Source organism: Poecilia latipinna, unplaced genomic scaffold, assembly GCF_001443285.1.
Source record: "Poecilia latipinna isolate Pla-1442-1.1 unplaced genomic scaffold, P_latipinna-1.0 Scaffold235, whole genome shotgun sequence".
Classification (NCBI taxonomy): domain Eukaryota; kingdom Metazoa; phylum Chordata; class Actinopteri; order Cyprinodontiformes; family Poeciliidae; genus Poecilia; species Poecilia latipinna.
The window spans coordinates 76706-91974 of NW_015112851.1; the positions used below are offsets into that span (position 1 = coordinate 76706).

General features: G+C 39.3%; 1 protein-coding gene across 1 annotated transcript in view; it reads left to right on the forward strand.

Moving 5' to 3' along the window:
- Positions 1 to 7088: 7088 nt before the first annotated feature.
- rims4 (regulating synaptic membrane exocytosis 4) overlaps positions 7089 to 15269 on the forward strand; it is a 45671-nt gene continuing 37490 nt past the window's right edge. The window contains exon 1 of the mRNA XM_015032244.1: positions 7089 to 8287. Coding sequence (XP_014887730.1) covers positions 8191 to 8287 — 97 coding nt within the window. The 5' untranslated portion in view covers positions 7089 to 8190. The remainder of the gene's footprint in view (positions 8288 to 15269) is intronic.

Here is a 15269-nt window from a genome sequence, read left to right on the forward strand (position 1 = left end):
TTTTTCATTTTGGTAAACTGCAGAAAAGAGCAACAACATTTTTATGAAGATGAAGATGAAGAAGTGCACCGAGATGGTTTTTGCTGTAAATCCATCCCTGCTGATCTGACCAGGACGTTTGCATTGCGTGGTTCCTGAGCATCAATCAGATTCTCTGTCAGGGAGCTTAAATTATCTTCCTGTTGTAAAATTGTACATCAAATTAAAAAAGATGGCTGACAACAAGCTTCAGCTCACTGATGCTGAAGGAAAATATTTCACTGAAATGTCTCACACTGCAGCCATAAACTGCAGAAACATTTATAATAGAATCATAGATAATAGAGTCCTTCCTGTCGTTGGAATCTTTATTGTGTGCACAAATCTATTTGCTTTGACATAGCTCACCGTGACACACACACACACACACACACACACACACACACACACACACACACACACACACACACACACACACGCACACACACACATGGACACACACACATGGACACACACACACAGAGGACCAGGGCTACCTGGTGATCCATCATGACACCATTATGTAACATCTTTATCTGCAATATCTCGCTACGTCTCCACACGGCCACACGAACACACATCAACACAGACAGAAGAGCAGAAAAAAACTAACTTCAGTCTTTTTTTGGTTCCTCGTCTAATATAAACACACACAAAGACACGCATGTTTGAGTCCACGCTGACCAGCCTTCTGTCTGTTCTGGACGGACCCCAGAGACGCAGCAGGACCAACAGACTGACGTGAGCACGCAAGTTTGTGTGACATAAGCATAATCTGAAAAGCCTCAGCAATCATTTAATGGGAAAGCATTCGGTGTTTTTCAGACAGCCACAGAAAATGTTTGATCTGGAATCCTGCGGATCCTCGGGTTTAGCTCGATGAATCCCCCACCTCACCTGCTCCATGTTTTCTCACAACTTCGTTTTTAACATTTACTCATCTTCAGGGTCATGTGGGCAGAATTGTGATCAGGTTTATGATTTCTATGTGAATGAAAACCCAAGACAGGAAGAAGTCCATCAAGTGGACCAGCAAGAAGACTCAAGGAATGGATCCAGAGACGGTTTCTGAGAAGAAAAAACAGCTGGAAATGCTCAAAAACATCCACTCAAAATGAACAGACAGAAATAATAGCAGCAGAAAATTTGAACAAATGTGAAACTAGCTTGTCTTCAAATCTGTAAATGAGATTGTCATTCACCATACAACCATATATTTTCAGATTTTACTTTTTATAGACATATGTTTTGAGTAAAATGAACATTTTTGTTTTATTCAACATGTTTTAACGGGTTGTCAACATTGACAACATGTCTCTGGAATTTCAAGCAAAAATCTGGTATTGCAGAAAATGAGAAATGGTCAAAATAATGACAAGAATGCAGTGATTTCAGACATCAAGTAATGCAAAGAAAAGAAGTTTTACCTCAGGAAGAGTTCAGGAATCAACATGTGGGGGAACCAGGAGGTTTTCAACAGGGTTCAGTGCAGTGGGCTCCACAGGCAGCATGTAGGTGAAGAATGTCTTTTAATAAAAAATGACCTTACAGAAACCACAGCTTTTGGCTAATTTTCTTGCTCTTACTGTTGAAGAGAAATGCCGATTTGATGAGTTTAATGGATGTTGGTCTCGTACTTCCTCCTCCAGTCTCACTTCCTATGACTGTCTTGTCTCATCCAACCTTTTTTTGTTTTGTTTTTGTCAGATTTGCTTCACAGAAGTTGAATCAGAAAGCCTAGAACACAACCGATATCAGCCATGACTTTAATCGCATAAATACATCAGTCCGGATTTACATAAATACATTTATGTTTAATGTACATTCAGGTGAGGTTCTTATGAACAGGACTGCTTTTTAAAAATGTTTACATGTTTTATTTTGCATGATCTCCTCTTATTGATACCAAACATCTCCTTCTCTGGCTTCTGTAAACTGATATCAATGCAATCCAATATAAAGTGGGTTTATTTATTTATGTATTTCCTGGTGGTGTTTTATGGAGAATCCTAACTTTTTCGAAACAGATTGACTCACAAAAAGCAAAAAATAGAGAATAAGTGTACTTTATACAGCTTTGAAAGTTTCAGTTATAATACCAAGTGAAGGATTACGATGGAATAACACACATTCAGTTGCATAATCTCTGATCTACATGGCTGCATGTATGAAAGCAGAGTTGGAAGGATTTTAAAATTAATCAATGCACAACTGGACAAAAACTCTTCCTGCTATATTCCAATCTATCTGCCACTTCCATATTTCTCTTTTTTCTTACACATAAAAAAAATTCAAACATTTTCAGTGTGTTTCTTAATTTTTTCCCTCTTTCTCATCCTGTCTCTCAGGGTGATCTTGTCATCTCACATCAGTGTCGGCTGATCCTGACGCGCAGGCTGGTACTTGCAGTTGCCGTGGTAACACGTCGGTTTGGTTCGAGCCGGGACCCAAACACAGGCTGGATGTGACCTTTATATCACATACTGATCACACTGTTAAGGTCAGGGTTTGGATGGGCTAAGCTCTGTGTTTTAGCCAGATTATCGTGTCTGAAATGTCTTTATGGACCAGATTCATTTTATGGGAAACATTCAGAGGATTGGTGGAGGTGGAAAAGGTTGTTAAAAATCACATAAATGCAAATATTAAGCATATGCTACTGAGGATTAGTGCTGTATTTTTAAACCTTCTACAAAACCAAAAAGATCATTTTAATCACATTGTCTTAAAGGGGCAGTATTATGTAAAGTTAACTTTTTTGATATTTCCATCATCCTATAATATCAAAAACAGACCTGGACTGTTGCTTTGATTCTTCCATGCATGTTTGAGAAATCCTTTAATCTCCATGCAACCATTCAGCTGTGCAAAACGCCTGGGTGGACCTAGCCCCGCCTTCAAGGCGCAGCAACTCCTCAGTTTCCAAGCTTCTGCCTCACAGAGCAGCTCCTTCAGACTAGCCAGCAGCAATTAGCAAACACCTGGTGGAACTGCTGAGTTCATTATAGGAGCTATTTCTCAGAGCAACTCTGGTAAAAACTTTGTTAAAGGGTTAATAGAGGAGCCATGTTGAGACGACTTCCTGAAGACGGAGTTTCAGAAAGAGCAGGGGTTTTAAAGAAACAGAGGCCCGATTTCAAGGTGTTAAATTACAAAGTCAAATTTCTTTTCAGTCATATTTGATATATAGCATTTTAACAATTGATGGTAACATAGTTACTTGATTATGCTATAAAATGGCACTTTGTGCCTGGAAAACACATGATGCTGCCCCTTTAACAGATTTCTTCTCCATAAACAACAAAAGGGAAGCGTTGGTCTTTTTTACAGCCTTCACCAGCAACAGTTGGAACAATTTACCTAACAGTTACCTTTTTGGACTGTGGAAGAAAACCCGGAGAAACTCCATGCAGAAAGACCCAGGCTGTGATTGAAACCCAGGACCTTCTTACTGCTAACAACGCATCAAATGGAAAATAATGTGGGTGAAATTGGTAGTAAAACAAACATCATTTCGAATAATCACTGGGAAACTAGTCAATAAAATGGAGTAAGGTTAAATCTGCTTTACATTTATACAGACACATAAACAAAGCTCAAAGGGAAGACGACGCCTCACAGAGAAACAGATGGAGGGAAAAAGCAGAGAGGAAGACTGTTGGCTGATGACGTGAAAAAGCCAAAGACAGACGATGCGGCAGGTGTAGTTAAAGGTCAGCGCTCCTGTGATAAGGCGTGCTTGGACAGCATGCTCACAGCCAGCAGTCGAGTGCTTGTCGACACAATACCAGTCCACTCCACTGGCCGCAGCTCAGAGGCAAACAGAGACGGAGTGGTCACAGCCTAAAGACTCTGTTAAAAGCCCTGAGAAAACACCAACATAAAAACAGGCAGTGAGCAAAATGACCAGTAAAATATAGCAAAATAAACAACTGGTTATTTATCTGGTGCTGCCGTTTGGACATGTGATAAATTATGCAAGATGCCTCAGCAGTGGAGCACTGTGCGTCAACAGCTTAGACCAAATCCAAAGTAAAGTCAGATGATCAAACAAAGCAGGATTACTGATGAACAATTCAGAGGCAGGACTGGAAAGATCACTTTTTATTTCTCAGTTCAGTTTGTTGCCAAAGGCAGTAACTGCATTAGATTTAACACATGGGGGTAAATCTGTTACCACCCAAACTGAAGGTGAAGAAAGTGTTAAAACAGATTTACCTCTTACTGCAGTCTTAACCAACCTTTAATTTAGTAAAAAAAAAAAAATCTCTGTGTCACATTATATTCATAAACTCAATTAAAAGTACCTAGAACCTCAGTGGAAGTAAATAAATAAACTTTATTTAAATAGTATCTATTCCAAGTCAAAACCCACAAAGTGCTTCATAATAAAAACAGACAAAACACAAAATGATCATTTCATTTCCTTTTCTGGACGTGAATAGATTATTTAAAACATACCCAGTGATCTGTGCACACTTTGCTTCATTTGGTAAAACATTAAAATGTAGTTTCTGATAGTCTGAGCTGAATGTAGAACCCTGTTACTCTGTTTCTTATTCTGTGACCTTGTAAATGTTGACCTGCTCTACTTTAAAAGACCTAAAGTGATGTTTCCATTTGGGAATCATTTTGCTCTGAGAAGATGATGCTAAACGCAAAATTCACCAAAATGTTTTCCGGTGAGTTTCTAAGAAGTAAAGATTCTACATTTACACATTATTTCACTCTAGTTGGTTGGAGCTGCTGACTTCAGCATCTCCACTTGTGACATTTTCATAAAAGCAACATGATGTATTAGCAGCTCGCTGTTCTCTGACCAGCCATTAGTCTGACTGACATTGTGGAATAAACTTTGGTGGCTTATATATAAAAACTTGGTAATTTCTGCCAACTTTTGCTTGTATTTTTTTTATATTTCTGTGTGTGTGTGTGTGTGTGTAGGTGTGTGTGCGTGTGCATGTGTATGTGTGCGTGTGTGTGTGTAATTACATGTGAGAAAAATACATGAGTCACCAGATTTCCTCTGTGCTGTTGTGTGAAGTTGCTCATTTGTCTCAGTCAGTGCAGCATGTGTTTATTTGTCCCGGTGTTTGTGTGTGTGCATGTGTCGCCTATGGCTTCTATCTATGGAAGCAGAGAGATGAATGGAGCCCTGCAAAGCGATGTTGATTACACAGGCTCTTTCCTTCCTCCTTTGTCTTTCTGCTGCACAGAAAGCAGGAGGAACAGGAACAGGCAGAAAGCGCAACGGCAGGCCAAGAGTGAGAAACGAGGAAAGAAACTCCTTTAGGAGAAGAGATTACGGGAAAGGGACACGCAAAAAGTAATAAATGCATCTGCAGATAAAATGATAATATGATAATATAATAGCAATCAGGATTTCAACAAAGACACAGCCTTTGGAACCATCGGGTAACAGATGTGCATGAAAAAGGCTTGTGATCAAACTCTGGGAGACTTAAAGAACGGCTTTCATGTTTTTAACAAAAAGACATTTTGGAAACTTTTCTAGAAGCGGGTCAGTCCACAGCTTCTAAATTATCTGTGTCCTAGAAAATAAACCCCAGGACACCCTGTTGGAGAGCAACTTGCTGATTTAATATCTTGCATGGCAGATGTCTAAAACTACTGTTGTTTTATTATTGTTTCTTTACTAAACCTGTGAACTAGTTTTAATGTCGTTTCATAGGGTAGGTTGTTAGGGTTAAGGGTTTTTACCCCATGACTGCAGAGACGAGCTTTTGTTCAGCTGTAATTTGAGTTCTGTCTTTAGACTGTCTGCATTTATTTAATCAGATGTCTATCTTTTATTTTCCCCACTTAAAAATCCTCTAATTGAATTATATTTCATATTGGGAAAGTAATTATTCCACATGTTCCCAACAGGGCACTTCTCACTCAGACTGCAGGTTTACTGGTGGTTAATAGTTTCTAAAAGCAGAATGGCAGGCAGATATTTTCATCTTTCATGAATAGATGAATGAATTATTTCCAGTTATTGTTGCTGTTGTATAACTGATCCAGTAACTTTGTTCACTCTGCATATTTCATGTAAACAGAAATGGTTCTCCTGGTGGAGATCGAAGGTTTTGACAGAAAGGTCAACCACATTCTTGCTGCTGGTAACTTTGGGTGCATTCACTCCAGATCTGTTCAGCCTGTTTTAATCAAACTCCAGTCCATTTGTCTAGAAAGTCCGGTTTGTTTGGTGTGAATGCTAATTGAACTCTGGTCTCAATTCGATTAAAATTAACTCTGGTTTGGTTCCAATGCATATGTGAACTCCTAATGGTCCGGAGACCGCTCTAAAAGCACAAAATGGACTACACCGCAAGGCATTCTGGGTAAAGACAGTCAAAACAAACGTGCTAGCCTAGCATTAGCGGGAGAAATGTCTTGTGGTTTTTAGCCAAAGACTAAAGAGAAATCCTCCAACCGCTAAAATCCTCCATCTTGTTTCCATCTGGTGAAGAAGGAAGTTGCTCTCAGTGTCTTGAGAGGTTCTTGTGTCATTTCCTATAGTGGTTCTTGGTGCAGCGCCCCCACAGGCCAGGAGGGGAACAGGTTGGTTTGACTCAGAGCAGAGAGAGAGAGAACCACAGCAGCTGGAGGTGGAGCAGATGACGGAGTTTTGGTCCCAATGGAACTGAGTCTACCAGATTATCTGGCATAAAAACTCCTTAGTGAACTTTTTGTTTCCGTATGTCGGTGGAGGAACTCTGCCCCAGTGCTTCTGTCTTTTTGCCCAAGCCGTCTTTTGTCCTCTCTGCCCCTTCTAGCTGATTGAAGGTTTCTTCCTGGCCGTCTCCACCGTCTCTACATCCTGAGTCAGGAGGTTGTGTTGCTGCTTTTGTGCTCGTTGTATTTGTGTTGTAATGCATGTTTTGAACATCTTTGCTGAAAAAATGTTTGATCAGTTAAAGGAGGCAGCAGAGACACTATAAACTTGCACTGCCCTTCACCGCCTTGATTTCCTCCTAGCCACACCCACGTTCCCTCATCCATGTTTTGATTGGTCCAGCTGCCAGCAGCAGTCTGCTAACTCTCCCTCCTCCATCCCTCTATCCTCCATCCTCCCTCCCTTTCTGTCTCTGCCGCTCACCAGTGAATGAGTCCGCTCAGAGTCTCGCCGTTCCGTAGCGCAGCCTCTTCCTCTCTTTCTCTTCCACCGTTCTCTCTGTCCTTCCCTGCCTTTGGAGCAGACAGAGGAGCATCGGCACGGCAACGGAGCCACACAGGAGCAACGGAGAAGCCTGGAAACAAACGAGCTTCTGAACATTTCCAACATCAACACATGCATCCAACGTGAAACAGTTCCAAAGACAGACCGGAGCAACAGATTGCTCTTTAGGTGCAACTGTTGCTGAAACTGATGGTGGCCCACCTGATCTGAGACGAAGCTGGCATCTGCGGATTTGGGAAAACAGTTTCTCTGAATGAAAGGAAAGCACTGACTCTGCCCAAAGCAGGAGGAACCAGCACTGCCAGGCGACGAGAAGAGAGGTCTCTGATTCATCTGGGAAAGCAAGACGGTTCATGCAGGGCGTGAACATCACCTTTACCACCCCGTCGTTCATCCTTCTGCAGAAACCAAAGATCACAAGTCATTTGGATGTGTAAAATAGATGGAGGATGTTGGTTCAGAGGTAAGCTGTGAATTGAGAAGAGCAACATCAAATCTAATTGTTGCAAAGATGCAGGTAAGGGCCACCAAGTGACGCCAGTAAATCCAACAGGAAATGACTTCTGAAGACCACAGAGGGTAAAAGAGCAGGATGGTTACAAGTATCTACTGAAGAACGAAACCAGGGAGACTCGCAATGACTGGCAGATGTTCTTCTCCAACAAAAACTGCATGAACACGAAGAAAGAAAGCATTCGTATCTTGCTACACTACTTTATTTTTTCTAGGATGTTTAGCACCTGTGGAGCTTGCTTCTTTAAAAGCATTCAAGCCTTTCCTCCTCCGTAACTTTTGCTGCAGCTAAATCTGCACCGATTTAAGTCGGTGTTGACGTTGTTGTTCCGACTCTTCTTTTCGGGGTGAAGTGGATCTGCCGTGGGGGCAGCTGACAGCCGTCCAAAACGCCGCGAGCCGTACTCCGCGTGAAGAATGCCCAGCCGCGCTTGGCCAAGCCGGCCGACCCGGGCCCGACGGCGGGCCTATACATGGAGAGATCGCAGAGCCGCATCAGCCTCTCGGCGTCCTTTGAGGCCCTCGCCATCTACTTCCCCTGTATGAACTCCTTCGATGAGGACGATGGCGGTAAGTGGGCATGAACACACAGTAGGCCTGCTGCAATAAGCAATTCATCATTAATTTGAAATGAACTCAATAATTTCCATTTGCACAAGTTATTGCTACTCTTTTTCTTCCAAAAGCTGGATGATAAAAGTCTTCAGTTTGGTGTTTTGGTTTCAACTCGTCATTTTTTGAAGGACAATTTTGTCCTTCTAAAAATGTCTTATTTGTTGTTTTTGTTTAAAATGTCTTTCTGTTTGGTTTTTCAGTATCTGTTCTTGCATTATTGTGCCTTTACTGTTATAATACTTGAAAATTATGTCAAAGCAATATTATCGGTTATTGCGATAATTTCTGGGCCGATTTATCCCAGAAGCAATCACATTTGTTCTAAGATTTCTCGATCCATTCAGCTTATTGTTGACCTGACTGTTTTCAGAGTTCAGATGTTTTTAAATTACATTTTAATTCCAATTTTGGATCAGCATTTTTAAAGGACTTTGGTTTACAGTAAAGAAGTGGAGCTAAAATCTTCAACTAATGAAAGGATTATACCTGAATCTATCATTTATCCACAGTAAAACATCAGTTTTTGTGCCTCCAGCTGCAGGTAAAGACGATGAAATGTTTTGGATTTCACAGTATCAAACAAAAATAAACTTAGATGAATTAACTAGTTCATGATCCATTTTCATGACTTGGGTCTTAGTTGAACATTTACCACCATTTTTTGAAAATAGACATTCATTTTTACAGTCAGGTGATTCTACTTCAGTGACATACATTCTGCTAAAATCGAGACATTTTGGATAAGTTTAGAGGAAGAGGAGGAGCCTGTCTGAGTTTATGATGATGTAATGCTTTTTGATCTGGACTGGTATTATTGCTGAATTTTATTACTCCTGGTTTGCCGTCACACTAATCTGGTCTGGAAAACGGCAGTAGTAGATAATCTTTTTGATGCAGTCTGATGTGAGAGATGAAGGAAGATTTTTACTTGGATGTGGATCCCGTGGCATTTAGAGTAAAGTTTGAACTGTATTCTGCACATTATTCAACACTGGAACATGTTGAAATAAAATTGTGAAATATCAATATTATAACCAATAAGAGGTTAGAACAGTGGTACAGAAAAGCACAGAACGATTCACACCGTTTCAACACATTTTGCTACATTACAACAAAAACTTTCTTTATTTTATTGGGATTTTATGTGATAGGCTCAGAAAGTTGTGCATAATTTAGAAAGTGGAAGGAAAATGACTCATGGTTTCATTTTTTCCACAAATGAATAACTAAAGAGTGTGGTGTGCTTTTTCACTCTGATTCCCTGAGTCAATACTTTATCTGTTTGCATGTGAATGTGAGGTGAAAACTCAGCAAAATCCGATTTTTTTTCTTTTTTACAAATGATCTTCAAATCATTTGCATAGGCTTCATAGTTTTGCATTATGGTAGAAAGAAGCTACACGTTCTGGAAATCTTTAGGATTAAAGGTATAAATATTGTAACCTTACACTGCAGCGTCTCTCATGCCTGTGTACGCGCTGCTTTTTGCTTCAGCAGCGTTTCTCGATCCAGCAGGCGGTGAGCGCTGCAGCTGAGCAGCTGATGCGTTGCGTGTGGAGAATGTCATGATATTTATTATGGCTGCCATGTTAATCTCTCTCCCAGTGCTGCAACCACAAGCCGTCTAATGTTTCTGGGTGGTTTCTAGTTTAAAGTGGCCTTCAGCACAAACACACATTTAAAACATTTTAACCTCTTAGTCGTTGTTTCTTCTGTTGCATTCGGAGGTCACCAGCAGACCAACCATCCCAGACACACCGCTCCACCAACCCTCTGCTTATCGTACTTCACCACATCCATAAACCTCCCTGGTCCCTTTTGCTCCTGCCTGGCAGCCATGCATCCACCATCACTTATCTAACATGCCTCTTCTTTGCACATCTAAGCTAAGACTCTGTAATGTTGTCTCTAAACAGCTCCACTAGGTTCTTTAAGTTATTTCCATTGTGGCTACTCCCAAAATCAGAACATCTTCTTTTCTGCCTCCAAACCAGATTATAGTAAATCTCATTACTGTCATGAAACCTTTTCTTTCATTCCTCCACAGACTCATCTCCATCACACCATTTCTTTTCTCGTTTTCATTGACTTTCCTTCATGTTTCCAGAGTTCACTCTGTTTCCTGAGCTCCTCCTGGTTCTTAGTTTGATACTTTGAATCATTGCAACTACAGATAATAAGCAGGTAGAAATAGTAAACTGGATTAATATCGATCAGAGAGGAACATTTAAACTGCAGATATTACCTGGCATCATTGGTAAAATCAGTGCAGCTGACAAACTCAGTGATCCTCTCAGTCTCTTGGAAGATGGATCATCTTCTGGTGCCGATTAGGGTAGGGTTCATATTTCTACCCTCTCCTTAGAACATATAAATACTCTTCACTACTGTTTTTCTTTTTCTTTGTTGATGCTTTTGTTTTCAGTTTATTTTGTTTGTATATAACTTTGTTTTTGCTTTTATTTCACTACGTTCAATAAAGTCAAACCAAACCGAATTAATGTTTTTACATGTTTTTTTCTTACAGACATGACTGTTTTACTTTTAATATAAATATTTACTGTAAACTACACTACTTTTAGCTATTCTTTAAATTCTGTCATAAATCATAGGCTATGGATGTTGTTATACATGTTAAATGATTTTTTTATCCCTTCCATCAGATGGAAATTGGCCTCTGGGTAAATCTGGCATATTTACGTGAATATTATTAACTGATTAATTCACACTGTCCACTTCATGAAGTAAATAAAATTCATAGCAACTTTGAAACTACAACTTTTCACAACCTTTAAAAAGTTTTATACCTTGATACTGGTAATGTATTGAAGCCCAAGAAATATTTATGAGTGTATTTTAAAACTAATAACTCAGAGACACACAGATGGTGTAAGAAAAAAGACGGTAACATTGATCATGTCATTACCAAATAAGGTTTATTTTCATTGATTATAATAAAAACAATGCTGAGCGTTTTGTTTGTGGAGTTTTGCTTCTTGCAGGTTTTGTCATGTCTGGACACAGATTGTGAAAATGGGACTTTATGTGCTCAGATGATGCTCAGCAGCTACACACAGATTTGACAGAAGTGTATGAGGTAATCAGAGCGAAGCGGCAGGCCGTGGTTTGTGGCTCTCAGACTAATTAAATGCTAATATGGTTGCTGATTGTGGCTGACTGCAGCTAAATAGAGGCTTGATTGCAGGTTAATTCTCGCTCTCCGCCTCTCTGTCTCTGCATCTCTCTGTCAGACTTTCATTCTCTCCGAGTCATTTGCCCTCCATGGTTTGAAAACCCGGTTTGCAGGTTAATTCTGTCCTTCCTTCACAAATTGCCTTTTAATTGCTTTACCACTTGTTTTCTCTCCACTCCCATTGCTCTCCCTGGTCCCGTTCACGCCTGCGTTAGCGCCCGTCTGCTGCAGTATTCATAAAGTTGAGATGAGTTGAGAGTTGGTTTTAATGCTTCAGACATGAAATGAGATCAAGCACCTCCAAAGGGAGCGCGGTCAGGTTGTGGCTACATCTTAGCAAGATGTACGAGGAAAAAACTTTGACTATAAATAAATGATCATCTGCTGGTTTGTGCACCGCTACTTTGAAACCCACATTTATTCATACTGGCAACGTGACTGTGAGATTTCTAAACAATCCACTGTGTCAGAGTCCGGCTCCGTGGTAGATTAATTTAACTTATGTAGCATTTCTAGTTCAACTTAGGCCTGTCACAATGACAAATTCTGATGAACCATAAATTGTCACAGAAGTTATTACGATAATATTGTTGTTTTTGAGACCATTTTTGATCAATATAAAGGTAATAATGCAAGAACACATTCTCAAAGATCAATAAACATTTATCACTGCAACTGGAATACATTTTAAATATCCAAAATAAATAAACAAAACAGAAACAACAAATAAAATGAATTGTGAAGTGAATAATCCTTTAAAAGAGGCCAAGACAGACTGAAAACTTTTATTATCCAGTTTATCCAATCCTTGAATCTCCTGTGGCAACCATTCAGGGATGCCTTGACCTTTGCTCCTTCTCTGAGCTGCAGCCTCACAGATCCTGCAGACTAGCGGCAGCAGCGATTAGTAAACACCTGGTGGAAGTGTGAGTCTCTGAGCTTCTCTTATGAGCTATTCTCAGTCCAACATTCCTGAGAATGGTTCTGAACGGCATATTGGAACGGTATTGTTGTGGTGATGTGCTGAAGGCGTCTGAGCTTAAAGACAGGCGTCTTTAAGCACATCGAGAGGTGGTGGAAGGAGTTTACAACCATCTGATTGTAAGACGGTTGATAGGTCATGATCAAGAGTCTTTGTCACTTTTTCTTTAGCTGCTCAGCTCTCACTCTCAGTGGCTCCACCCTGCACACAGCAGAACCTTGTTTTGATTGGTAGTTTTAACTGGCCAATCACAAGGGAGAATTTTGGATCGTACCATTCTGTGAAAACAGCAGGGGGGACAAACATGGCAGTCAGCTCCAGAGTCTGTCCGTCTTCTCAGGAAGAGAGTGTCACAATAAAACAAAAAACTTAAATATGACTGACACAAAGCGACACCTGGTTGCAGTTTGAAGATATTTCATTACATCATAATAAATTATTATTTCATTTACTGGATATGTTTGTAGTGTTAAATAGAAATGACGGTTAATTAAAATACTACACAAAGTGAGAACCCTGTTTATGTAACAGATCAAATACATAAAACTGGAGCATAATTTCACAAATCACTGAACTTCATATTTGCCACTTTAAGCTAAAATATGAGGCTACAGACAATAATAAATTACAGTCGGCTCTTAAAAAGTTAAAAAGTCCAGAAATCACACACTATGCAGGCAACTATTTTTAGTTCAACTTTCCTTTATTGGTCAAAAATAACTTCTAAATGATGACTTCAAGACGTGATATAAGAATAAATGAGAATAAACATATAACATTAATGCTCATGTCTCTGTAATCTCACTGATGATCGCTGTCGGCTGCTGTATGTGTTATCTATCACCTCAGGTGTTTGGTTTCTACTTGACAGACTGACTGTGGAGATGAATCACCTGCCTTAAGTCGTACATGTAAGACATGACAAATTGAATGTTCGCTCAGGCAGCCATCGATCCCCCGTTTCGCCGCCCTGATCAGCATTCAGCACCTGTTCATCCGAGGGACAAACGTAAAAAGGTTCCCAGGAATCTAATAGGTTTCTAAGAATCGGAGCTTTATTTGGTCTCTTTCTCATGTTTTGCTTCTCATTGTCAGTTTTCACACTTTTTTGTTGAATGTACACTTGTTGCAGTCAGCTGTGTTTCTGTGCATGGAAATGGAGAGAAAAAGGAAGTGTTTCAGTTTAGCACAGTGAAGGAGGAGCGCTTTTCATTCTGTTTCCTCCTTCAGAGAGGAAAATCCAAACTCTGGTTTTCGGATGGGTTTCTTCCTGTTTGGCTGCTAAACCCAAGGCAGCAAATCAAACTGGTTTTATTTCACAATTCTGGGAAAACATAATTCACTTTGCAGGAAGGTTTATAAGTAATGGTTGAATGTAGCTCAACTAGACCTTCATCTTTTATAGGATTTCTGGTTGTTGTAGGTGTGAACCAATGAAATAAATTATTCTAAACACTAAACTTCAATATTCAAAAATAAAGATAAAGCAGAATTGTGTCCTTATAGCTGAATACTCACAGTTTGGCGTTTGGGGTATGAATGTGATGAAAATATCAGCGTTAAGCAGGAATAATTCAGTGAGAATTTCTGAAATTCACACAGAATAGACTGTTATGAAATGAATCCAAACCAAACAGTTCAGACGTGGAACCACAAATTAATGCTGCAGATATAAAATCTTCATTGAATTATTTCTGGAAAAATGTTGATGTTTGTTCAAGTTCTGCAAATCTCAGCTTTAAGGGCAACATAATGAAGATAAAAAGCTAAATAATGTAACTTCAGTTTTTTTCATTGTCTCATTGAGCTAAAAACTGAAACTAAATTGAATAGCTCTGGTTTTAACATCAAAGTCCAGGAATCAACGTTTCATCTCGGTTAGGAGCTTAATCTACAATCCAAGATAAATCTGTGTTTTATTAACACTCAAATATTTTATTTTCAAACACTAAATAACTGACTAAGAAGGAAACTTCAGGGTGTTTTTATAAAACATATATTCCATTATGCTTGAAACAAATTATATCTGGATAAACTCATTTTTTTCTGTGTGATATTTATCAAGGGATGCATTTCTGGCAGCTTCTTGGACAAAATGTTATTTAATTATTTCTTAAACACAGTTAGAAAAAGTCATTTCTTAGTTTCAGAAATTCACAGGAAGAATTTCAACAATAATTATTTATCTAAAAAGAGTTTCAGTGTGTCATTAAGCTGAGTTTTTGGTCTAATGTAGAATTACTGTTTTTGCTACTTTTCCTGCAAAACAGAAACTATTCCGATGAAAATGTAAATATCTGAAAGAAAAATATTTTCCATGGAAAGTTATTCATCATTTGTTTTAATACCCCTCTTGTGTAATATGACTCAAAGAGTTGCAGCTGATTTACTTCATTTTCTGTAAATTGATTCCCTCTTCTGTCACTTTCTGTGTCTTGAAAATTTTGATGATTTTATATTTTATTTAAGTCTTAACTTTATTTTCCACCTTAAACCCACACAGAGGCCAGTCAGATGCAGCAAGGGAAGCATTAGAATAAAAATAAAGAACAGCTGGGAGGCTCCTACCCACTGGGCTGATGAATGTGGTTAATGTTGTACAGGAGCAGATAATGAGACAGAAATTCATACGAAGCTGATGATGTCAAAGAGTTGCAGCGTAGTGAGGAAAAAGATGTCAGACTGAGAGAAAACAGACAAGTCTCCCGAGTTCTTCTGAGCTGAAGAGACGACCCAGAAAAGTCAGGATTAAAAAATGGACT